The sequence below is a fragment of the Ammospiza caudacuta genome, chromosome 12 (assembly GCF_027887145.1).
Source record: "Ammospiza caudacuta isolate bAmmCau1 chromosome 12, bAmmCau1.pri, whole genome shotgun sequence".
Lineage (NCBI taxonomy): Eukaryota > Metazoa > Chordata > Aves > Passeriformes > Passerellidae > Ammospiza > Ammospiza caudacuta.
The window spans coordinates 10,330,249-10,354,878 of record NC_080604.1 but is presented as its reverse complement, the minus strand read 5'-3'; the positions used below and the strand labels follow the sequence as shown (position 1 = coordinate 10,354,878).

At 38.5% G+C, this 24,630-nt stretch overlaps 1 protein-coding gene across 1 annotated transcript; it reads right to left on the bottom strand.

The window, feature by feature from the left end:
• Nucleotides 1-258: 258 nt before the first annotated feature.
• On the bottom strand, nucleotides 259-24,512 carry APPL1 (adaptor protein, phosphotyrosine interacting with PH domain and leucine zipper 1). The gene is made up of 22 exons (XM_058813211.1): nucleotides 24,374-24,512; nucleotides 20,041-20,139; nucleotides 19,501-19,560; nucleotides 18,702-18,773; nucleotides 17,840-17,927; nucleotides 16,261-16,302; nucleotides 15,401-15,459; nucleotides 14,813-14,959; nucleotides 14,508-14,590; nucleotides 14,248-14,406; nucleotides 13,303-13,491; nucleotides 12,779-12,821; nucleotides 12,106-12,162; nucleotides 11,486-11,577; nucleotides 10,733-10,915; nucleotides 8,260-8,309; nucleotides 7,710-7,884; nucleotides 7,570-7,606; nucleotides 6,412-6,558; nucleotides 6,184-6,234; nucleotides 5,741-5,830; nucleotides 259-5,550 (listed from the first exon to the last, which is right to left on the bottom strand). Exons 1-22 carry the CDS (start codon nucleotides 24,425-24,427, stop codon nucleotides 5,401-5,403), a joined length of 2,127 nt encoding a protein of 708 aa, XP_058669194.1. The 5' UTR covers nucleotides 24,428-24,512; the 3' UTR covers nucleotides 259-5,400.
• Nucleotides 24,513-24,630: the final 118 nt, after the last annotated feature.

Here is a 24,630-nt window from a genome sequence, read left to right as displayed (position 1 = left end):
AGGTACTGGTATGTCACATCCACCATGAACCTGGACTCTTCTCTCTAGAACTGGGTTCTTACACAGTGCTGTCCAAAGTCATGCTTGCAATTTTTGGAGTTTCTCTCTATAGAGGTCGAGCTGAAACTTTTGGAGCCCTGTCATTTTAGGAAGTTTTACAGAAGTCTTAGAAAGACTTAGAGCATCTCTGTGTTTTCTAAAAATAATGCAAATATCAGTTCCTATTTTAGAAAAAAGTTCATAAACACATTTGGCATTAGTAGTATTTATTCCTTCATAATCAAGTAAGCATAGATGGTTTTTTTTCTAGTTATACATGCATCTTTATCACAGAAGTTACAGAATTCAAAAGTCTGCTTTTCCCCAGAAAAATCTACAAACCTTATAAAATACAAATTTAACCTTAATGTGGTTATGGCCCATGGTTTTTTACATGGTGTTTATCCCATAATAAACTAACTCAGCCTGTGAAGATATGTCCAATGCCCTTGGTAATGGTTGTGCTGGTAGAGCCTCTGCACTCAGCTTGTTCTGCAGAGCCCTCACTGCCCCACCAGGGGCCCTGCCCAGCCAGCTGCCACAGCTCCTGCTCACCTTCAGTCTCTGATTGTTGCAAAAATAGGTTAAGAGCATTCCCAAGTATAACAATTTCCTCTGAGGTTATCTGGCTATTACTATAAAAATTAAGAGAACTGAGCTACACTTGACTACCTGCATGTCAGAACTCATGTTAATGGAAGGGAACACATTCTGTCACCAGTAATGGGACTTCCTCAAAGTCAGTATGATGAACAATGCGGGAGGCTTTTGCATCAGTACAAGTCTCACCCAGAAAGTTACTATAGTAAGCTTTTATTTAAAATATAAAACGCTGACTGGAGCCCTGGTACAATAGGGTTACTATCCATGTTTCCAAGATTAAGACACAACAATCAGAGTTGACATAAATATGCCATTGGTTGTTCTTAATACAGCTATTCAGGGAAAATGTGCAAGTCAGTCTCAAATACTGCAAAAATCACTTACACTTCACCAGAACAGGACCAATCCAGAACACCATCATAAGAATTTGACCACTCAACTCTATTATAAAAATGACCAGAAAGGTTGTACAAAATCCTCGGCTTGCAATATAAACCTCATTAGGGATACAAGTGCATTCACAATGATACACTGACTTACTCTTGTCATGACAACTTAGATACCACTGTGGCAGGGAAAAAAATGCCAACTTAAATAAAACAAGAAGCCTTGGGGACTAATTATCTTGCAAGAATTTTTGTAATATAGAGCAAGAAAAAGAATATAAAGTATCAGCTTTTGCTGTTACACCAGACAATATCTCTACTCAATTCACTAAGCAGTGGCAGTTTTCTTTCTCTAGGTGAACTATTTCCTAAATAATAAGAGACTATATTGTAGCATGGTTTTCACCATTGGCTTGTCCCAAATGCTGTGCAACTAGTTAATCAGTATTTACCTTAAGCATAGACAGAATTTACCCTAAACAGTCATATTTCTCTACATCCATGTATGTCAATTACAGCTTCATAAATAGCATCAGCTGTTTCACAGTTTTCAGCTCTGTGTTTACATCCACATAAAGAGGAAATCTGACAGCCCTTTAGAAGGGGAATGTTTCTTAACTCTGAAATATTACTTTACTGTTAGACAGTAAATTGTCTTGATACAATTTCAAACTCAAACAGATTAAGGGAGTAAGACTGACATGCAGCTGACTTGTCACTACCTGATCATATCCAGTTAGATATGTTTTAGTAGTTCATGACTTTGACCTTGTCCTCTGGTTTGGACTTGGCCAAATCTAGCAGTGAGCACAGAGGAGTGCCAGCTATCTGTAATGCAATAAAATGCATACCCATAAGCACACCTGATATATTTGGATATTCATGCCATTACATACACAAAGAATGTATGTAGCTTAAACAGCTGACAGCAAGACTGGTTTGGTCTGCAGTGTATAGATCTAAATGGTGTCATGAGCTTCATATCCCCTTACTTAAGGGATAATTGGCAGTAATTATGAGGCTGCAATTAGCAACAGTCCTGAACAATACTGCCAATTCAGTACCTACATGAAGTCACTTCAAAATCATGGACTTGAAAGAATATTTTCAGGAGTGACTGAAGTAGTAGTAGATGCACATGAAGCAAACTACAGCTTCAGCCAAAGGTGCTTGAAAGATCACTTTGTGAATAAAAGGCAGTAGGAAATAATAAACAGGAGAGTTTCTCCTGTAAATTAGTAAAGGAAACCATTTAGTAATTTAGTTGCAATAATAAAATACTCTGGTGGTGAAATTCTACCACAGCAGTTCCCAGCAGACCATGAGGTGTTCCTACTAAGTGTTATATACTCTCATGGAAAATACCAAGCATCATTCTGATTTTTTTCAACAAAGTTGTTTTCTAATGAAGTAGTTCTAAACCTTATAGGAAAAAAGACCATGTATGAAACCTCAGCATCTGTTTTTGCCTTGAAATAGTTCTAATTACAACCTGTGTGATCCTCCCTAGGCAAAGCTCAGTCATTCTCACTCCCCTAATAACTCAATTACCTTCCCTGTCTGACTTCCCCAGCTCTGCAGACATCCCTTTGCTCTTGCAGCTTTCATCATTACCCCAGATGCTTTTATACTTTCTTGCTCATTTTGCACCAGTCAAAGTCCCCTAAATGGGCAAACAACCAACCCCTACATTTCATTCATGCATTTCAATCTTTTAGTGGTTAAGATGAGAATCATCCAACAGAAGTGAAATGTATTTTACTCCTACTGTGTCTGTTTTAGAAAGCTATGTTTAATAGCATATATGGAAAGCTTGAAAAGCAAATGGAGTAATTCCAATATTTATTGCTAAATCCAAAAAAATCAGCCTTTCTTCATCATCTTTGCACATTTATATCTATATGAGTAATGACAGTTTTTGAAAAAAATACAGTATTTCTGTTTTCTGACATTTCTTCAATAAGGCTAATGCAAAACAGGCTGCACATCAGAAATGCTTCTTAATGAGAGTGCTTGTCTATTATCTGTCCTCCCTCTGGAGCCTGGGCTACTGCAGCTCCAGTGCTTAACACAATTAGTCCTTCCATGACAAGATGAGGACTGGATTCTAGACACTAGAGATCCTTGATTTCATTAGCTCCCTGTGCTGTTTCCAAACTGCTTCATCCTCAGTAAATACTTGAGGAAGATACAAGTAAGACACAGGAACCTTGAGCTACCCTGTGATATTATTTTATAGAAAACAAATATGAGTAATTAAAAACAAACATAAACAAACATGAACTGGAATAATTTGCAGAGACAAACTGCCTTGCCACTCTCTGTAAGCCTTGATTTAAGCACAAAAAGGGAAAAAATTGGATTTAGTGCCTCTCTGTACATTTTTGTTGTCAAGAATAAAAAATAGTCTCTTAAAAATGGGAGCTGAGATTGGAAGCCTAGATATGAAATAAAAATGCCACTGTCTTTTACAAGAAGCCTCAGGTTGGTGTGGTCCATGTGGGACTGTGCCAGCTAAATCCAGCCACAGGGCAATACTATGTGACCTAACTGGGCAACAGCAAAAGCAGACATTTCTACAAGTGACTGGCTACTATGGGGATGAAAATCACACTGGAAGAGGATCTGGTTACTAACTCAGGAAGAGAACCTGGCAGCTCTCTGTTCCTCAGCCTCCTCCCCTCCTTTTTCAAGGCAGAGCCCTTTGGTGGCTGCTCAAGTCCCTGTGGTGTGCTCTGGTGTAAAACCTCTGCCCAGAGCTTCTGCAGCTCCAGCTGCCTGTGCTCCTGCCCAGGCACTGCTGCCCTTCTCTCCTGTCACAGGAGCTGAGGCCACCAACTCCTGCACACAAAGTCACAGCACCAAGGGCAGGAGGAGGCTTTGGCCAATGCAGGGCACTCCCAGGAGTCAGAAGAGCCCTCTGAGCACCTACAGCCATCCAGCAGACACGACCTGAGATTCCTCACTGACTTTATCAGCACTGAACAGCTCCAGCCAGGAAGGGCTGGGCCACCACCAGCTGCTGAGGAGATACTCTGAAAATTGCTTCCATTCCTGAACACCAGAAATGCCCTGCAATGAACTGTGAATCACTCATAACTGTTATATTATAACTTGGAATATAAGTATATTCTCTTCTCTCTACATATCCTGTTATTTTCATGCCACTATTAGAGAGCTATCTTCTTTTCCTCTGGATTTTAATATTTATAGTAATTAGTGCAAAAATAAATATTTCTCTTCAAACAAGATTTTTCTTCTGGTTCAAAAGGTGAATGCACATCTAATACTATACAAAATAAATATTACACAGGGTGTGGAATATGGAGTGCAGATTACAAGCTGTAAACAGATATCACTTTGAAAAATGCTTTCCAGAACTGACTCTAGGATGTAGGATTGGTATCATCTCTTTAGAACTGGTAAATTCTGTTTGCAAAATCATAAAAAGACTAAAGAGCCTCAACTTATTTCCAGTAGATGTAGTATTAGCAGCAAGGCATTTACATATGCAGAAGATTTTCATATGATGGAATTCAAGATCTTCCTGCAACTCTAAGCATGTTTTATAAAAATGAACTCAAAGGTCTACAGCTTTTTATTCCAAGTACTGGGGAAAAACCAAGAACATGGCACTTGTGCTACAAGGCTATATACATGAATTATCATTTGGTGAGGAATGCTTTTCCTCATGCAACAAAGTTCAACTGCATCTCATCAGCTCTTATCTAGGTCTGACAGTATCTTTTTCTCCTGTTGAAATAAGTTTTTTGGCATTGTATTCACCAAAATAAAGAAATCAAGACAGTATCATACTGTGCAAAACGAAACAAAACAGATCCTTCTGTTTAGAACTATTGCACATCTGACTGATGTTAAAGGGGATCCTTGTTTCTAAATCTAGGAACAGGTATGTGCAACAAACTGGGTAAAGCTTAGCACTGTCTTATTTGGACATCCACTTTTGTTTCCAGCAAGGTGTTCTCCCTACTGCAGTGTAAAGAACAAATTTCAGTGTTACTGCTGAAGGCCAATGGGTTTTCAGTTTTGGTTCCAAAGCAGTCAATTACACAGAGCTAAGTGGAGAAATCACCCACATTTTTTCCCATACTGCAGAGAAGCCTTGAGAAAACATATGTTTGTAATCAACATGGCAGCATCACCTGCTTCATCTGGCATACAAGAGAAATTATACTGACAGGACATAGGAATCACTCAACTGAGAAAGAAAAATCAAGGCATAACAGGGTCTATATATTGTGAAGTCTTTTCTATAACATGACAGACCCTCCACCTACATTTCACCTCTTGTAGAACTTGTGCCATTTCACCAGATATATTGATGATTCCAATTTTAATGAAGCAAGCAACCTTAGGCTTCAGATTCTCTCTTCTTCTTTCCATCTTCTCCTAAATCACTGTCTTCTGACTGGCTGCTGCTAAGGACTACAAACTGTCCTTCTGTGCTGCTCTGGTTGGATCTGCTGGAAGCTGCTATCAACCGGCTCTGCTCCTCCAAGTCCTGCAGTGAGAAGAGGGGTTGGGAAATCAGAAAGAGAGTATTACCCTTAAAGCCATCTGCAATGGACACAGGATACCATTATTACAATTTCTAATGATCTATCAATACTATCAGTGGACAGCTTTGGACAAAACTGCAAAAGAAAGTAAGTAGAAAAAACCTAATATTAAGAAATAATGATGAAAGGTACCTTCTCAATTTGTTTTTGTTTATTCAGTTCTTTTTGCTGTTTCTCTTTGACTCTATCTATTTCCTTCTGCTTTTCTGAGGCTTTTCGATCCTAAAGAGAAAAATATAAATAAAGTCAGTAACAACAGCCTGGGATGTTTGGGACACTACTGACTGATACAAGCTTGCTCAGGACTGTGACTTCACTGTTTTGAATATTCTGCTTTTAAAGGACTGGTATGGTTGTTAAAAGTGGCAAAATGAATCCTATATTGAATATTGTTCTACAGTGGATATTGGTCAGTCTTTTCTTTTGAATTTAAATTCTAGGAAAAAGGTCCCTTAAAATATACAACAGTATTGCTGCATCTAGAGGCATCTTGCAGAATACAATCTATTACATATATTTAAATATACCCCCTTCATTCCATTCCCCAGCATCCTTTACCCCAAAAAGATTCTTACCAGTTCTGCATGTAAAGCAATCTGTTTGGCCAATCCAACAGAGTCACAAATCTAAACACAAAACAGATGGAAATAATTAAAAATGCTTTTAAATTTCAGCCAGCATCCCAAATTAAATACAACAGCACAATAAAGAGTTTGCAGGCTCTTAAAACGACAGGTTTGAATGGATCTAGCATCTTGGAATCCATATTCACAACTGATACAAGGCACAACCATCACCAATACCTTTTCCCCTTCATTATTTGACTCAAATATGTAGCAGATGGAGGTCTGGCAGCTCTCCACTCTCCCTCCTGAGGTTCTGAGCACAAATCCAAACAGACGCTTGTTCTCCTGGTGTGTGGCATACAGCACTACACTGGGCAAAGGGAACTGCCAAAAGGATCAGACAGGGAGAGATTAAAACTGACTCCAAAGATTTGCCACACGAGGTTTCAATACACTGCACATTAATTAATGCACACCCACAGCACAAGAAGTTACCCAAACAAATGTAATTATAAAGCACAAACAGATTAGACAGCAAGGACTAAATTATTCCAAAGACAAGCAAATGTCAAAAAACAGACTCCATGAAAGAAAAAGGGACTACATTTGCAGTATGACTCAGTCATCTTCCTAAAAGTGCATACAGTCCTGTTTTATTTTGTTTTAATCATTGATTATAGTTACATTTGTGACTAAGCCTTCAATATTTAGTTTAATGTAAAGGCACCACTTCTCACAAACCTTTACTGCAATTAGCTCAGTTCTCCTAATTACATAAGCAAGAAAAAAAACCCATCCCCTCATTAGTTTGTTACAGGAAAACTGTTTTGCATTCTTATTCCTAAAAGAGGTTGGACTTCAAATTATCTTTTTAAGACTCATCAAACAATAAACTTAAAAATTCTGAGAGTCCCTACCAGAGCTGCTCTGAACTGAAAGGATGAGTTTTCCTGGAATTAGATGTGTGCATTTAGTATATGGGACATACCCTCACTTGATGTACCTCACTTGTAAAAGGTGACAGCCTTGGAGCATTTTTGAACCTAATGTCAAAACATTAAAAACAAAACCTCAAAAGAAAACAGAGAAACCAAACAGCAAACAAACCCTCTTGGACTTCAGAACTAATGTGACTCCATCATTAGTCTTCTCTCTTCACTATTTTACCCTCTCAGATCACAGGGAGTCTCAAAAGCCAATCTGACCTATTGAAATCACTCCCCTAAACCTGATTTGGAAATGTTTCTAAATGTCTGCATTGGTCTCCTAATAGCACTGGAAATTGGGCTGGAAATCTCATGCTATGAGTGATTTTTGCTATCATCTAACAATAATATTTTTCAGGTAAAAGAATTACATTGCTGGGTATTTATCTTAAAATGGAAAGTTACTTACTCGTAGTCTTGTAACTTGTGTCTGTGGATCAATTAACCTAAAAATTTGTTTTTAAAGACAAACCAGAAAGTAAATTTTACCAAGGTGAAAGAAAATCATTCTGCAAATAAACATCAGTAGAAGTCAGGAAGCAAACCTACTTTAAACAGTCACAAGTGACTAACAAGTGTGACTCTGTCATCCTGAAGACGTTGTGGATGGCGCGAGCTGCGAGTATCTGACGCATTGTCTCATAAACAACGTCTGGGCTTTCATCACACCTCACTTCCATAGAGCCAAGGAATCTCACAATAAATAACTGATGAAGAATTGAATCTAAGAAAGAAGAAAAGTATTGAAAAAAATTCCACTTTGGGTTTCCCATTCAAAACCAAAGGTGGATCACAGTCAGGAAAACTCCAAGCTCCTCCTAACTTGGAAAGAGATTGCTCCTACTTAGCAATTAGAGGTGCAGTTACTACACAGTACATCACACATCTTTGCATTTGGTTAATGAATACAAAAGATGCAATGAATCATTTTTACAGCAGATTTTCAGACAGTAGTTTGATTTAACTTTACTAATCAAATACCTTGCAATGTAATTAAGCATTTTAAAACTGGTATTAAATTAGAAGAGAGAAGCTAGAGATGAAAACAGAACTGTCAAAACTTATTTTTATTTTGCACTGAAGTGAAATTTTGTTTTACCTTCTGTTTCAGGTTTTGAGCCTCCAGATTCCCCGAAAGGATTTGTGCGTCTATCAGAAAATGAAAACATTAAAGCAGGAGTCAGATTGCAGGAAACACCCATGGACAGTGCAGTAGTCTCATGCTGTGTCAGATACCAACATGTAGTGAGTTCACAAACTTGTCATCTGGAGGAATAATGTTTCATGAGCCAGAAGGAGAAGCAATTCTGTCAGGAGTGAGACATAACTTGCTGTATTTGAGGGCCCACATCATGGGGAAAATACCAGATATTATTGTCCTATTGCTGCCACAGAAAGTTTTGCTCACTTTTTTTTTTTTAATATTTGAATTAAACCCAAACCAAAACCTTGGTAATGTTTGAAAATGTAAAGTTTTCGGGAATGAAATTTCACAGAACAGCTTCAGGAAGCACAGCCAAAAACCAGGCCCCTGCAGTACTCCATAAGAGCACCCACTTCTCATCACTGTCAAGGTGTTGAATTACTTACTCAAGAGAAGCCCCTGGGTATGTTTCAAATGCAGCTTTCTCAAAACATCACTGGGGTTTTACTCCTAGAGAGTCAAGAGAAATGTGGCTATTTCTGGCTCTCAGAGACAGAATTACTATCAGTTACAGAGAAAAGTGAAAATACTCTAGGCTTCCAAGTCTGCATTTTTCAAAAACAGTAAAGGAATAAGCACAGGAAATGGGGACATTTTATTTAAAATATGTAGAGGAAATGACTCATTCTCTCTGGATGATTGATAGTAAAAGCTATTGGCAAGGAGTCAATATAGCTCAAATTAGGTTTTTTATGGGATTAATGAAAGTGTTACCTCAATAGTTAGTGTTCTAAAAACAAATTTCAGAACTGTAAGAAAAAAAAAAATTGTTCAGTTACACATACTGACTGCCAGTTTATGTTATCAATTATCAGAAATGTTTTAACTAAGAGATGTCTGGTTTAAAGTATTAAATTTTTGTAGATTGAAGCCAAGATGGCATTGCTACAATGTTTAGATAACACGAACTCAATCAAGACCCATCTCATTAAAGGCTGACCTGTGTAATTATAGTAAAAGCGAATTCTTTCTACCAGCATCTTGTATTGCTCACACTTTTCTTGTTGTTTAATATTAAACTGGAACAGTAAATGCAAAATATCACAGGATCTCTCAAAAGGCAAAAATAAAATTTAAATATGTGTCATCAGTATCAGAAACCAAGAAAAGAAAAACCATGTTTTAATATCAAACATGTTACCTATCTGTACAAACACTGCAGTTCTTTATTGAAGACCATGGTTTATTGAAAATACTGAGCTCAACTCTTATCATTTCTGCCATGAAAAATATTATTTTCTAAACAACAATTATAACTGATGACATCACAGAATATTCTGAGTTGGAAGGGACACCCAAGGGTTCTTGAGTCCAACTCTGCAGTGAATGGCCCATACAGGGACTGAACCCACAGCCTTGGTTACTGACACCCAGCTCTGACCCACTGAGCTGGACCAGGCTACCACAGGGGTTCAGCTAAGCTTAAACTCTCCACCTCCTGCAATACAGTTCAAGTCTATTTTAAATCAGTGTATTCTGAAGGATCTAGTTGGCCACCTGCTTATCTTGCTATACCAAGCAACAATAAAAAGAAAACTGTGAAAAAAAGGAAAAAATATTTGTGTATATAAAATTTCAACTCTTACATCTGTGAGATGCAATTCAAAATACAAATATTTTCCTAGAGGCAGGGGGATAAGACACATTTTTGTGACAAGAATCACATCAATTAGTTTTCATCTCTTTGGCTGTTTTTGTTGTTGTTAAGAACAGCTGGATCTGCAAATACATTTTGTTCATATCTGAATTCTATAGATACAGCTCTAGAAATGCAGTGATGATTTTTTTTTTTACAGGTCTTTGGTTTTTAGTACATCTCCCACTAAAATACAATAACAAGTAGGAGAAAATGCTTTTATGTTTTGGATGAACTCTTAAGATGATTTTAAGTTGTCCATAAGTGGAATTACTCCAGAAGCCTAGACCATTTTCACTCACCTTTCAGCTTAAGAGGAGTCATCGTATGCCATCATCACCTGGAGGCAGGGCTACCAAATTTCTCTTGAGTTTCCAAGAGGAAATAACCCAAGCTGCTGGGTGAGCAAGCAATAGGAAAGGAAAATACTTTGTGAAACTAAAAGTTTAAAATAATTCAATAAATAAAAGCATTGGCTGTTAAAGCAAGAAAAGCTGCTGCAAAATAGAAAACCTTGACTCTAGTGATGTAATTAAGCCTTTTTTTACAAATCCATCTAACAGTTTAACAAATTGTTTTGCTCCACTGGCCACTGCAAAATTTGTGACATCAGTCAGGAAAAATGCAATGTGTGTGCTGGAGCTGCATCTTAAATGTGGTTTTCTTATTTGTTGGGTTTTGAATTACTAACATGAACTTTAGGGATTTTTTCCTTCTCTCTCCATTTCCTACCTGCCCGATTGCCCTGATGACTTTGCTTGGCCAGGCAGATCTTCACTGACTGGAGATATGATGTCAAACTGGATGGGAGTGTCAGGGGCAACGAGGGAATCCAAGGAAAGGGCTGAGAGAGCTGCTGAGTCAGAGCCCAGGGACCCTGAGCTGCTGGTACGAGCTGCAGGAGGACGAGACTGCCTGCAACAAACCCAGAAAGGCAAAGTCAGAGTGTGTGAACTCAGGCTGGTTGATAATGAATTAAACCACAGGGGACACCAATACAATATTTGAGAACTGAGATGTGAAACAAAACAAAAACTAAAAACCTGAAGATTGGGGTATAGCAAACAAATCTACATGCCTAGTCAAATTTAAGTTAAAGTTACTAGTTCCATTAATAATTGCATCAGATTGATTTAACATCAATATATAATCACATATTAAGTATAATAAAACCTGAGGTCTACTTCCAGGAATTGGACACATCAAGAAAAATCTCATCATGAAATCACACAACAAAACAGCTGTAATGAAACCAACCAAAGTGTCCACCAGCTGGCATTGGGATTACTTGTGACAATGGATGCTCAACAGTGCTTCAGCAGTGAAAGGTGTGTTCAGGAAATTTTCCTCTGGCCTATCAAAGATTTAGTTCTGATCACAAAAATATTTGTAGGTTTGTTAGGCTTTTTTTTTTTTCCCTGGAACTTTATCCAGGATTTTCTTTTTCTACGTGCACTTCAAATGGCCTCTGGTTGCTTCACTTACACAATTGGCCTCAGGCTCTCGTGCCTCTGCTGAAAGGAAGGGGAAGGAGTGACAGCCTCCAGAGCTGACTGGTTCACACGGGCAGCAATCTCCTGCAGAGATGGCAAACAAGAACTCAAAACACTTTTCTCAAAAGAAACTTTCATATTTTATTTGTATGTAACTGGGAGGAGTTATAAACTCAACCCTGCATGAGAATCTTGCATTCCTAAATTTTCGCCAACACACCTGCAGCATTTTCTTCCAACTTTTCTTCAAACACATAACCTGATGAACTTTCTCAATTTAAATGAACACATTGGCCTTAAAATACTGCCAATGTTAGTACAAGGCAGCAATAGAGAAAAGCTCCAATGATAGCTCTGGCAAAAGAAACAAATGTAGCCAGGAAAACAAAAGAAAAATCTTATTTGAGAAATGCAGCCCTCAACTGGGAACTAAAACCCATGAAGACACTCTTTATATATAGATACATGCTCTGTTATAAAACAGTTTTTATTGGGCCAATTCCCCTACTTTAGTAAGCCAAAATCGTGATGTAAGTTTTTATCAATATGAATTTACTCTATAAATATAAATGTTTACATATTACTCATAAATATAAATTTTAGTAGAGTTACCTCAGGGTTTTCACTTAGATATATCTGCTTAGATATGTTGTTTATGGTGCATATCCACTGAAAAAGAGGAAGAAAAAAACCCAAATTAATCGGTTATGTCTTCTAAACAATTTTGACTGAATACCTGAGTTGACGTTTCATCACTTTTTCTACTTTCTTGGTAAAGTCAGGTAGACAAATATTCTGCACACACAGCTTGTCATTAAATTCACTGCCACCTACATACTGCACCTTACACTTTTAGATTTTACTCACAAAAATAATTTTAGTCATACTAAAACTAAAGAAAGCTTAAATCACGACTCCAAAGAACTTTAAAAAAACTCATCAGGATTCTCTGTTCTTTATTCTGTGCTGCAGAGGACATTGTTTCCTCAAGACATTATAAAAACTCAATTTGGCTTTTGTGGAATTTGCTCATTAATTGCATTTGCAAGCTAGAATCTACTTTCTCTCTCTGCTCTGCAAAACCATTTGTTCTGTTCCTGGCTTTTCAACTTTTATCTGAAGGAGGAAGCTAACAGGAACACTAAGATAAAGTGTTACTAACAAAGATATTTTATTAATAAGTAGAAACAGAAAAAAATAGTCAGTATCCAGCCATGGTTAGGAATGCATTCTTTGTGTGCAGCAGAAAATCACTGGGCTCCATGCACACCTCCTATAAGCTTACCTCTTCATAATCTTTTTTACTTTCTGCCTGTAAGATTGAAGACCTGAAAGAGGAGATGGAAAACAGTTTTGGGTATGTAAAATGCCTCACCAATACAGTTAGCCAAGAAATTACATTTTTATATTTACACACTAAACAAATTATAAAAGGCTGAAGATTGATTGTGCTGAGTGCAGTTCAACATTTAATTAGGATGGGGAGGAACCCATGCTTTCCTTTTAATAGGAAACAGAAAAGGAACACAATTCTAATTGAGTCCATGTAACACTTAAGTATTCACAAAATGCAGTAATATGTGATTGTCAACTAATTACCATAATCTTATTTTGAAATACTACTCAGCTACATTATAGAATTTATAAACAAAAATCCAGTTAACACTGTTAAAAGGATAGCCCAGATTTTGCTTCTAAATATGCACAGAATATATCAAGTTAACATCTGGCCAAAGGCAGACCATCTTTCTTTTCCTAATTAGTGACTCCAGTGTTTGTGACAGGAGGCAGCAGTGTAGGAGCACTCACTTTTTGCCATCAAAGGACGTTATCTGGAAGCAGTAGCGCCTGTCCTCACAGTCCACAGCCATCACAGAGCAATTGTCTATGTCCATCACAAGGCCCCCAGCCACATCTCCTCTTGCCTGGCTCATCAGGTTTCCACCTTGAGTGAAGTAAAACTGTCTCTCCCAGCTGGAGGACACCAGCCCTGTCTTACTGAAAAATAAAAACCAGTCCTCAGTTAGCCTCCCTTTTTGCTCAGACACTCTATAATGTTAGCTGCTGTAATTGTGTTCTAATGCGGAAATTAATGCCTCATTCAGTAAGAATTTTACTTAACTGTTGTTGTAAAAGTAATCAAATTTTTTTTTTTTATTCTTTGGAGCTTATTATATAAATTACAGTAAAAAAATTAAATGTTACAATTTATTTTTAGTAGCTGTGAAAAACAGCTGTGGTACTTCCTTAGAGGCACAGCTCCCTCCTGTGGACAATGAGCCACTGCTGCGTGGAATCCAGAAGCTCCTTCCAAGGGTATTTTGGTTAACAGGGTGTTTTTTGCCTTTTTTTAGATTAAAATTACAATGTTTTATTAGTAATTTGAATCCCAAAGCTTTAACAGACACTTCCAGAACAATCCTAATAGATGGAATCTTGTTACTTCCCAATTAGGATGCAGAGAAATTACACTCTCAAACCTTTTTTTTTTTTTAAACTGTGAAAATTCAGGGAAAATTAGACTAAAATCAGGATAATTATGCTTTGCACCTGAATGACATTTTATCAGTGTAGCAATGAATTTAACACCAACTAGGTGAAGAAGTCCAAAGAAAGAAACAGAATAGCTCTTATATGACTTATTCAACTACATATATAAAACCTTAAAAAATCTTAAAAAAATTTCCAGCTTCTTTAGCTTTGCTTTCCCAAAATTAAATACTCTGGAATTTTTAAATAACAAGTTACTCTTACTTTCTTGCATTGAGATAGCCAGCTTTCCTTGTTAGATTCCTATGGGCAGGAAATTTGATAGGATCAGGATCAGGCAAATACAGTGGATCACTGGCTACTTCCAAGTCCTCTATAGTTTGTTGCATATTTTCTACTTCACAATCCATCTCCCTGCGAACACTAAGATAAAAATGTGTTATTAGCAAAGATAATTTATGAATCAGTAGAAACAGAAAAAAATAATCTTGATAAAAGTTCAAAATTCAACAAAGCCAACTTACTTCTGTACACTTGTGCCAATATTGGTCAAAAATTCTTCCAGTTGCTCAGTAAGATTTTCTGAACCCATTTTAAAAAAGCTTATCTTTAAAGAATAAAGGAGGAAAAGGGAGAATTTAGTCATTAATAAAACTACACTTAAAATTAACAGATGAAGTCATAGGAGGTTGAAGTTTCCCAGAGAAATCTGTTTTCGTCCCTGATTCCCACCAAAGCCTGTTACTAAAAGCAGCAGAATGAGTGTTTGAAGGCTGCTGCTGGCACTGCAGTGACATTTGTGTCACAAGGACGTGAACAGAGAAATTACCTGAGCTTGCATGTATCCCAGCAAGGGTTCTAGCAGAGAAATCTTCTTTTTGTACTGGAGAGTGTTTAATGCACAGAAATAATGCATCATAGTCTGATGCTGTTTTTTCCTTGAAGTATATACATCTTCTGTAACTTCAGCCTTGATCTGAAGAGATACAGACAAAGGGAGGGAAAAAAAGGAATGTTTGAGATTGCCATTGATCACATGCCCTGTGGACAGCTTCATAGCCAGCATGGAAAAAGCCACAGTCATGTTCTACCCTCTATCAGCTGCTGCATACTGTACTATTCTACTTCTCTAATTTAAACATGAGTTATGTGAAAAACATACAAATACCTGGAAAGTGTGGTTATGCCTTCACAAAAACAAACTGAATATGACATCACAATATTATTCCCAAAGCACTGTCAGTGTTACAGACAGGCATGTATTGGAGAAACCTGCTTTTCTGTCTAGACTGCTAAAAGCTATCAAATGTCACACAGAATCTGTCATACACTGTGTTCCATCATAAATATATATGAAATGAAAATTATTTCTTATCTTCTTTAAACAATCTTTATATTAAGATTTTGTTTTACAAACCTTTTCATTTTCCTTTCTTTTTGACAACCGACTGTATCTGGTAATGGCAGCATCATGGTCTAAGCAATCAAGAGAGAATTTATGATCATTTTCACAAATTAATGACTTATGAAACAGAGCAGAAAACCTTTTATATCACAGTGTTACACAGACAGCTGAAGGCAAAGTTCTGTCATACTAACACCTTTAGGAATAGTTCTTGTCTGTTTATAATCACATCACTGCAACAAATACTTGGGCTGAAGAAAAATTCTAACCAGATGCAAATGTTGCCAAATTGTTACAAAGTTCCCTAAACATCCACTATTGTTCAAAGAAGAGCTATCCATTAAGTAGAGAAATTTTACATTATGAAAACCTGTATCTATTATTTTTTGCTTCTAAAGCAATTAAACAATTTTCACTGAGAGAAGTAGAATATTATTTAAATAATAATTTCTCAATATGGATATATTAGAGGCAGCTAAAAAAAATAACTTCTGAAAGTATGGAAGAGAACTATGAAATTAATTTTAGGAAAGTAATTTTTTTTTATTGATCTGGTCCTGTCTTTAAGAAGCAAGCTAGCACCTTACTCTTTTTGTGATTTTGATGTCATAATCCTACATTATTTAATAATCATACATACACTTAAGGTTTTGTAAGAAAACCCTTTCAATTTGCCTTAATGCTTCAGTACACAGAGCAGAGATTTACAGGTGAACCAGGAAAGTTGAGTGCCCAAGTATCACTCAGAAGAATTACACTTTAATTAGTTATTCTAAGCCTACAGGCTTAACTCCACTATTTAAGGACAAATAATAATCTACAATAACACTGTTGTCTTGTAATATTGATGAGGTTAAGTACTTTACACTTACCATTGCTTGCAATTTGGAAAACTTCTTTTAGAGTTAATATCTCTAAAAAAACAACATATCACAATTTAAGTTGTTACTAGTGTAACATTCATGTATTACAGTTTCTCATGTAATGTTCACTACTGAGCAATTGAAGGGAACACCCTGTACCATACTGAGCTACCAGCACAGGCAATCCATGGCCAGGGAAATCTGCTCTGCCTGGGGCCTGAGGATCATTTCTTACCAAAAAAACCCCAAAAACTGTACTGTAATACTGTAAGGAGGAATTCCTTTTCAAAAGTCTTTGAAAGTCATTGTCATCACTGCACCTGCAGTTCCACTCTGGGTTCTGGTTTGAGCTGGGGAAATGCAAGCATGGGAGATGGGCAATATCAAATCAGCTAGCTAAAATCAGCTCAGTTCCAGCTGGTTATTGCCTCACTGTGCCAAGAACTGGAACCAGTACACCACCTTACACCTGCTATGATCTTGGCTGTGGTTTGTGCCATATTACAATACAAACCAGCAGAGAGCCATAATCAATTTTATGGTAAAGCAAATACAAAAAAAAAACCTGTCCAGGAAGTGCCTGTGAAGCCCATAGAGAAGTGTAGGGTCATTACAAACTGCACCAGCTGGTGCCTAAACCTTACAGTGGGAAAATGCAATTTGCAATATTGCCTCAGGAATGCCTCTTCAGTAAGTACTAACAGGAGACTTTTCAGGTCCTGAGAAGCAATATCAGCCTGGGAATAGTCATGCTCACAAAAAAACCCAACCAAACCATAATCTTTTCAATCCATAATTTTGCTGTGACCTAACGCCAAAGAAGTATTTTCCAAGATTCATGAAGAGTTGGAAGACTTATGAAAGACTTGTAATTTTTATTTCAATTTAGACTTCATAGATATTCATGTCTTAGGTATACTCACTCTAGAACACTCACAATAGGGACATTTAAGTTACTTGGGCTTTAATTCTTATAATTTCTACTTGGAAGCCCATTTGACACAGCAGTCTGTTCACTCCAGTATCGTGAATAAAATCTATCATCATCACACAGATGTTATTTTATCCACGCACAAGTACAATTATTACAAAAGTAAGAAGCTGGAAGCACCTTATGTCTGCACCTAAGAAGTCACCTGTGCTACCAGCAGAGCTGAATAACCACACTACTAAATCTCAATATGGTAAGTACTACAACTTTGGCACTCTGCCTTTTGAGCTTAGTCCAGCAATTATACAGATGTCATGATCTGATATATAAATCTTTCCTGAAAATGCAAATTATCTGAAAATTCTTCTTTCCTAACATTTTTGAGTAGCTGCTAGTTGTTCATCTTGAATAGAAGATAAGTGCTTCCCTAATGTAAGTAATATTTTTGTTGCAACAAGAGTAACGTTAAGTTCAACTGTAATACTCTCATGAACAGAAATAACTTACTTTGCTTTTTTAAATTGGGAGATGCATACTTTTGAGAGCTGAAAAATAAGTGGTGTATTCTATTTAGTGAAACAAGAGCTATGAAGATGAAATGCTATGTTTTTATTGTTGCTGCTGTTGAAAAAAACAGTATTTGGTCAAGTCCTCTACCTTTTAGATCCCTTTCTTTAAACTGGGTAATAGGAAACATCATTGCATCTGCAAGCTGAGTTGAAAGTACTGCATGGCAAGAGCTGAGCTGAAAAAGACAAAAGAAGAAAATCTTAGGAAAGCAGTGCTGAGACCAAATCAAATCACAATAGGTGGACATCAATGTCACTCAAGGATGACATGTACAAATCAAACACATTTTTGTATGTTCCTTTTTTTGCAGCTACTTTTTTCTAGGTTCCAGATCTCATCATCAGTTTTTTATAGAAAACCTTTAGAGTTTAGTTTTTTTCTGAACTTTTCCAAGCTACTGGATCATGTCCAAGACGAGGTGCATCCATCCTGACTAGTCTATTTGTCCAGTTTCCCTCCAGCTACATCACAGCCCACCTTTCACAGCTCACAGAGGTAGAACAAAATGTGAACCTCCTCCTAAAATGGTGTTTAAGTGAGGAGAGGGATCATAACAAAAATCCTGATTCAGCTCTTAATGGTGCTCAGTTGTGTGTCCTGTGAGTCAGTATCCAAAAGAGAGACAGCAGGAAGGTCCTGTGTCAGTCAGGTACTGAAATCAGGCACACAGACACCCTTGTGTACATAGCTGCTAAGTGCCACTGTGTCATGGTTCTGGCTCTATCTCTAGTAGTTAATCTGTGTTTTTTTCAGCAATGTATCCTCATTTTGCTGAATTCATTCTTTATCTTAAGGTTATGTAACTTTAAATAGATGTTGCAATATACAATTAATTGTTACCTAGTTGACAAATGAATGACATTTCTGTACCTCCTAGCTTAAAAAAGGAATAACTAGGCAGCTAAAGTCTGTACCTGACAGCATGAGCAAAGCACATACAAGGACTTACCTCATCAATCACTTTTGCAAATTGCTGCAGAGTGGAAGTCATGACTTCATCATCTCCCCCAAGTGGAAAACGCTGAGAAGGCAAAAAGAGTTATGTGGTTTGCAGTGCCATTCACAAAACTGGATTAATCATCTCTATGAGTATATCAGGTATTCCATTATTTTAAAATATTACACAATTAAGATATACTGAAGCAGTTCACCTCATTAGGTGGAAAAGGAGGATAGGGAGCAGCAGCCTCTTAAAAGAAACAAATTTTTGTTTTTAACATTTTTAACCTCAGAAAAGGGGACCCAGCAGCAAAGCTACAAAGAACCCTTCACAGTACAGGTTATGAGGGAAGAAAGTTATGGATTCCACAGTCTGTGCTTTCAGAGATGGAATTATGCTCACAGAGCAAATTATGGTTGTAATTTGGAGATTGCATTGCAATCTCTTCTCTTTGGGACTATTGATATTTAAGCACTTAAGCGAAAACAGGTTTATAAATTAAAAACAAAACAGAACTACCCTAAGCAATTCTCCAAAAAACACCTAATCCAAGAGTAAAATATTTCAAAAGCTATTAATATTCTTCATGGTAAGAGGAACTTCATTCTGGTTTAGCTGGAAGAACTAAAATAAAGGAAGTAGATTATTTTGGTAACAATTTAAACCACCACCCCACAGCAGTTCCTTTTATCTGGACCAAACCTAAATTCATTCTACACTGTGCTCTGGGAGATAAAATACCACAGAAATACACAGGATTTTGTGTACAGTATCTGACCACACACAGGCAACATGATTTATGCAGTACCTGTTTCTCATATTCCTTTAGAAGCTTTGAAGTCAGATGAGTTGCTGCACTTAATTCATTCTGATTTAAAAAAAGGGAAACATGAAAATCAATAAAAAGTCAAACAGGTCAAGTACATCTAAATTAAAAATACAGAGATTAACTCAAATTTTTAGAAAAACATACAAAAAAGATTCTGGCATAAAAGTTGAGTTATTTCTAGATGAGTGAAACATGAATATATTGTGGGTAAAAAATAACCTCCCACTTGATACATACTATTATACACACTGAGATCATTTAGTGTGTGCAACATTTTAGAAACACTTGGGAAATATATTAAAGTTACTTAGAGAACAGAGAATATAATTTCACTTGTCATAAAAAATTCTGTTGCAAAAAGAATCACAAGAATTTAGTCTTAGCACTCCCTAACATACAGAAAAGCAATCATTAATTTTTACTTGATTTCAGTTCTACATTTAAAGCATATGGAAGTTAAAAAACATGAAATGTGGTCCCAAAGCTTTATAATGCATTCAAGAATTTCATTAACCCTACCTGAGCATCATATATTCTGTGCATGGCTTGAAACAACTGATTGATGTAATTGGATATTGCAGCAGCATCTTCTTCAAACACTCCCAGCAAAGAGCGGGTCTGTAACGATCAAACAGCCAAAACACAACCATGGCAAGTTAGAAGAATTTTAATATAATGGAATTTCAGACTTAAACAGCATTATTTCAGGATTCATTACTGAAAATTCTATAAACCCTCCAATAATGTTGAAGGGATGATACCTGTTGCATGCCAAAGAATCTCACAGATACTCAAGCTCAGCCTTCCTCCTCCTGTCAGCCCCTCTCCAGGTTAATACATTTTCAGAAAGGAAAGGGCCAGGGGAGATGGACAACTGTTAAATGGTAAAACTCTGGGCAGCTACTGGGCTCACTATGGTAAATCCCTAAGGAGAAGGATGAAGATTACTGGTATGAAACAGCTTGCCACATTTCCTCTGCAGTGAGATCCAAATAAAGGCTGTCACTGTCTCATACTGTCCAACCTGAACACAGACACCTGCTGGTTGTGCTTGGACCTGTAACTTACCTGTGGAATAACCATCAATTCTGTGATCAAAAGGCTGAGGAACTACACCAAACCAAAACAAACAATACAACCTGCATCTGACTGTCCTCAACATACATATTTCTCACCACTGAAAGGGAGTGAAAAGATCTGTCCTTACCCAGCTTATCAGTCTGTCTGTTCTTTAGCTGGTGTCACCCACAAGCCTGATGACTCCTGTGCGCATCACTGCTGGTGCTTAACAACCTCCACCTCAAAAATCAACCTCTTTTATCACTGGCCACCTATTAGACTAAAACTGATCTCCATCTAAGCCCAACTACCCAGGCAGTTTTACCACTCAGGTCACAGTCCATACCTCTCCCTTCTGGCCAGAAGAAGCTGCCAGGCTGTGTCAGAGTCCCTGCATAAGCCAGGGTGACTGACATGCCCTGCTCTCCCTCCTGCCCAAGGGACTGACTCCATAACAAGGCAATCAGGTTGCTCAGGTGTAATTTGTCTGTAAGCTTAAATGAGATGCTGACTGCATGTTCTTGCATTCTTTCTGCACTTGGAAGCAAGGTTATTCCTCCTCACCATGAGGGTTTTGAATGGCTTCCTTCCACCAAAAATCCCAAAGGGGGAAAAGCAGAGGATGTACCAGTAACTCTGCACAGCCACACTGGCTTTTCTTAAAACATTGTTGGGATGCTTGGCTGTAGAAGCAGGAGCAGTGCTTGCAAGAGCCACAAAGGAAACACCTTAGCAATGTTTTAGCAAAAGGACCATGTTTTGTTTCTAGGTTTACACCAAAATTAATGTCCAGACAGAAAATGAAAAGAATCACAAGCACATAATTGTTTTTCCCCCAAACTATGATTGTTAAACACTTGAAATTGGAAATTCTACTTTTTAGTCTTCCCTAGGCTGTCTTGAAATTAGTGAAGTCTTCAGTCCATCTTCCCTTGAAGCATGAAGGTCTTTTTCAGCTATTTCTCATGTTTTGCTTTTAATGAAAATCAAAGAGGACATATTAAACCCACATAAAGTATATTAATTAATAATTCCTTCTGACATAAGATTCTTTTATTTAAGTTGAATTAGATGCCTGGCTGTATCACAATTACTGTCTTGCTATATAATGTCTAAGTGGTATTTAAATATTAAAAAATATAATCAAACAGCATAATCAGCACAAAAATAGCTTTAATGCTGGTTTTAGTTTATAAATCAAATGGAAAGAGGTGAAGGAGAATTCAAATCTTTGCCAGGTGTGGCAACATGTGTCATCCTAACAACCTTGACTCTCCCATTAAGGCAGAGATACACGAAAGAATGCAAAAGCAAAAATTACATGGTACTATAACCATTGAATTATATACCCATGACCTTTAAACCTGAACATAAATAAACCTGAGCTTGGATTTTTAAAGGAGTATTATGTAAGGTTTCTGGATTATACTAACTCTTTAAAACTGAACATGGAAAAAATATCTTTATGTTTTACTTTAAAAATGTCAGTTATTGATGTCCAACCATCAAAACAACATCATACAATACTGATGGAAAGAAATTAACCTGAAACTGTCAGATTTCTGCTTAGCAGAAAGTGAGAGCAATTGTTTACTTATGTTTCCAGTAAAACTCTGCATCATTTTGCATTTTCTTTAGGATTCTCTCAATCTGTGCTTGTGAACAAGCAAACAGCAAAGGACCAGGCAGAAGCTGCACAAAGAAACCCCTCATTAGAAGTGAGTGTTTTAAGCCTTCTATGCCATCAGATGGAGGCCACTGCAGGTGACAGGAGACCCAGCCTGTGCTTCCAGTCTCTTGGCTTTTTTGTTGTGCAATGCTTTGGGAATGCAAATCAGTGTGAGCAGAAACTCTCTCTAAACACACACTGAGTGTGTGTGTAATTTATGTCCTAGGTTAATAAGTAAATTGCCCTGCTTTGCATAGCAAAAGACTATGTAACCTTGGCCTTTGGTTTAGGCCTGACAAGCACAGTGGTGAGATTCTGGTCCTGTGACAACAGGAAATGAATGGGTTTGACATTTTTGAAAAGCCTTTCCTTCCTCAGACACAGAATAAGTTTGAGATGATGTTTATATACCTACAGTCAGTGTCTGAAACTCAAACTGCAGGCCATGGTGCAGCACTGAACAATCCCCCAGGCTGGTGGGCTGTGCAAAATTCAGCATGAATGTACCCACGGCAGTGCAACTCCTCCAGAGAGAGGCTTCTGCTTTCTTCAAGCAACATTTGCTGCCATTTCCACTGCACTGATTTCAAAGTAACAGAATTAACTATTGTAACAAATGGACTAACCCAACAGACCACTGAGTCCTTACTAGAGGACCTGGCTCCCAAAATTCATCTGAAAAACTGACTGAAAGATGTAAATTTTCTACCTACAAAAGGCAATATTGACAAATATTTTCTACCTACAAAAGACAATATTGACAAATCCAATTACTTAAGCATCTCAAACACATTGGGCTGAATCAGTCTTTGCTTGTCTGTATCACAACTAAGCTCACATGGAAGATTCTAGAATTACAATTACATTCCAATAAGTAACATTTTTTCATGTGCTTCCCAAATATCCTCAGATGGTCCTAAATTCATGTTACATTTGACATTTTCTATAAATATGAATAGTTCTGACTTCCTATACTAAGAAAAGACCTTCAAGAGATAATTTTTTAAAATCAGTATTATTACAAGACTTTCAGAATTGCTTCCCCTTCATGAGACGACAGCAGGTTTGGCCCCTGGACCGGAACCCACATTAGAGGTGAGATCTCATCTCACATTCAGCATTTGACCTATTTGGGACACTGTCGTTAGGAAATCAATTATTCCTTTTCTGCATGGCCTTCTCTTGTCTTTTTAAAGTCGTCCTTCCACTTGATACAGAATTGTTAAACTAACTTTTAGTCATTTTAGGGGCTAAATTTCCCTTTTTAACAAGTGAAAGTTTCTCTTCCTATGACCAAGGAATCGAAACTACCAATGCACGTGTTATTGCGATATAGAACAAATTGCTCACTATGCACCAGAACAAGGATCTTAATTCCAAAGGCCGCCATAAAAGAAAATACATTGCAAACTTTCTCCAACATTTAAGAAATACAGTACAAGAACTTGCTACTGCTACTGCCAGCAAGAGAAACCAGAGCCACAGAATAAAGCATTTCCTACTTTAGAAAGGAACTGCAGCGCACTACAGAGCACGGCTGTCACATCGGGGAGCAGCGATGCGAGGCAAGGCTCGGAGCACGGAGGGCACCGTGTGCTCCCAGCCGCGCTCCGCACTGAGCACGGTAACCTCACCCAGCCCCGCCGCTCGCACGGCTCTGCTGAACCTTAACGCGCCTTGCTGAAAATCAAAGGGAGAAAATGGTTTGAGAGGGCAACGCGGGTTTTGTGGTCAGGACGTGTCCATATCGAGCCTGAGTGCGAAGGCGGGGGTGGGGGTCAGACAAACGGTGCTGGTGCCGGCACTGCCCGCCAGAGGTGCCGCAGCACCCGCAGCACCCGGGCCCGGAGCCCCGGCCCCGCTCCCGGCCCGCAGCACTCCCGGGAGCGGCGGCGGGGCCAGCGGAGCTCCAAGCGGGCCTTGGCGGGGCACGGCCGGGGCGGAGAGCCCGAGCCGACACTGTGGGAGCCCGCGGGGCCGTGCGGGCAGCGTCCCCGCCGCGCTGCTGGGGCGTCACCCTCCCTCCCGCCACCGCCGCGGCTCTCGGGGCCGGGAACGACAGGGAAGCAGCGCTTCCGCCAGCAGGGGCTGGGCCCGATGCGGCCTCCGCCGGGCCTGTCTCACCTGCGGGCTGTCCTCCAGCGTCTCCTCGATGGGCAGTTTATCGATGCCGGGCATGGCGGCCACCGCGCTGAGCCCCCGCGCCTCCGCTGCCCCCGCGCCGGCCCGGCCGGACCGACCCGCACCGACCCCCGCCCGCCACGCGCCGGACGTCCCGCCCCTCTCGGGCCCCGCTTCCCCATTGGCCCGCCCGGCTTCCTCATTGGCCAGCTCTCCCCTCCCACTCGGCTGCCCATTGGCTGACGGGCCTGTCCGTTCAC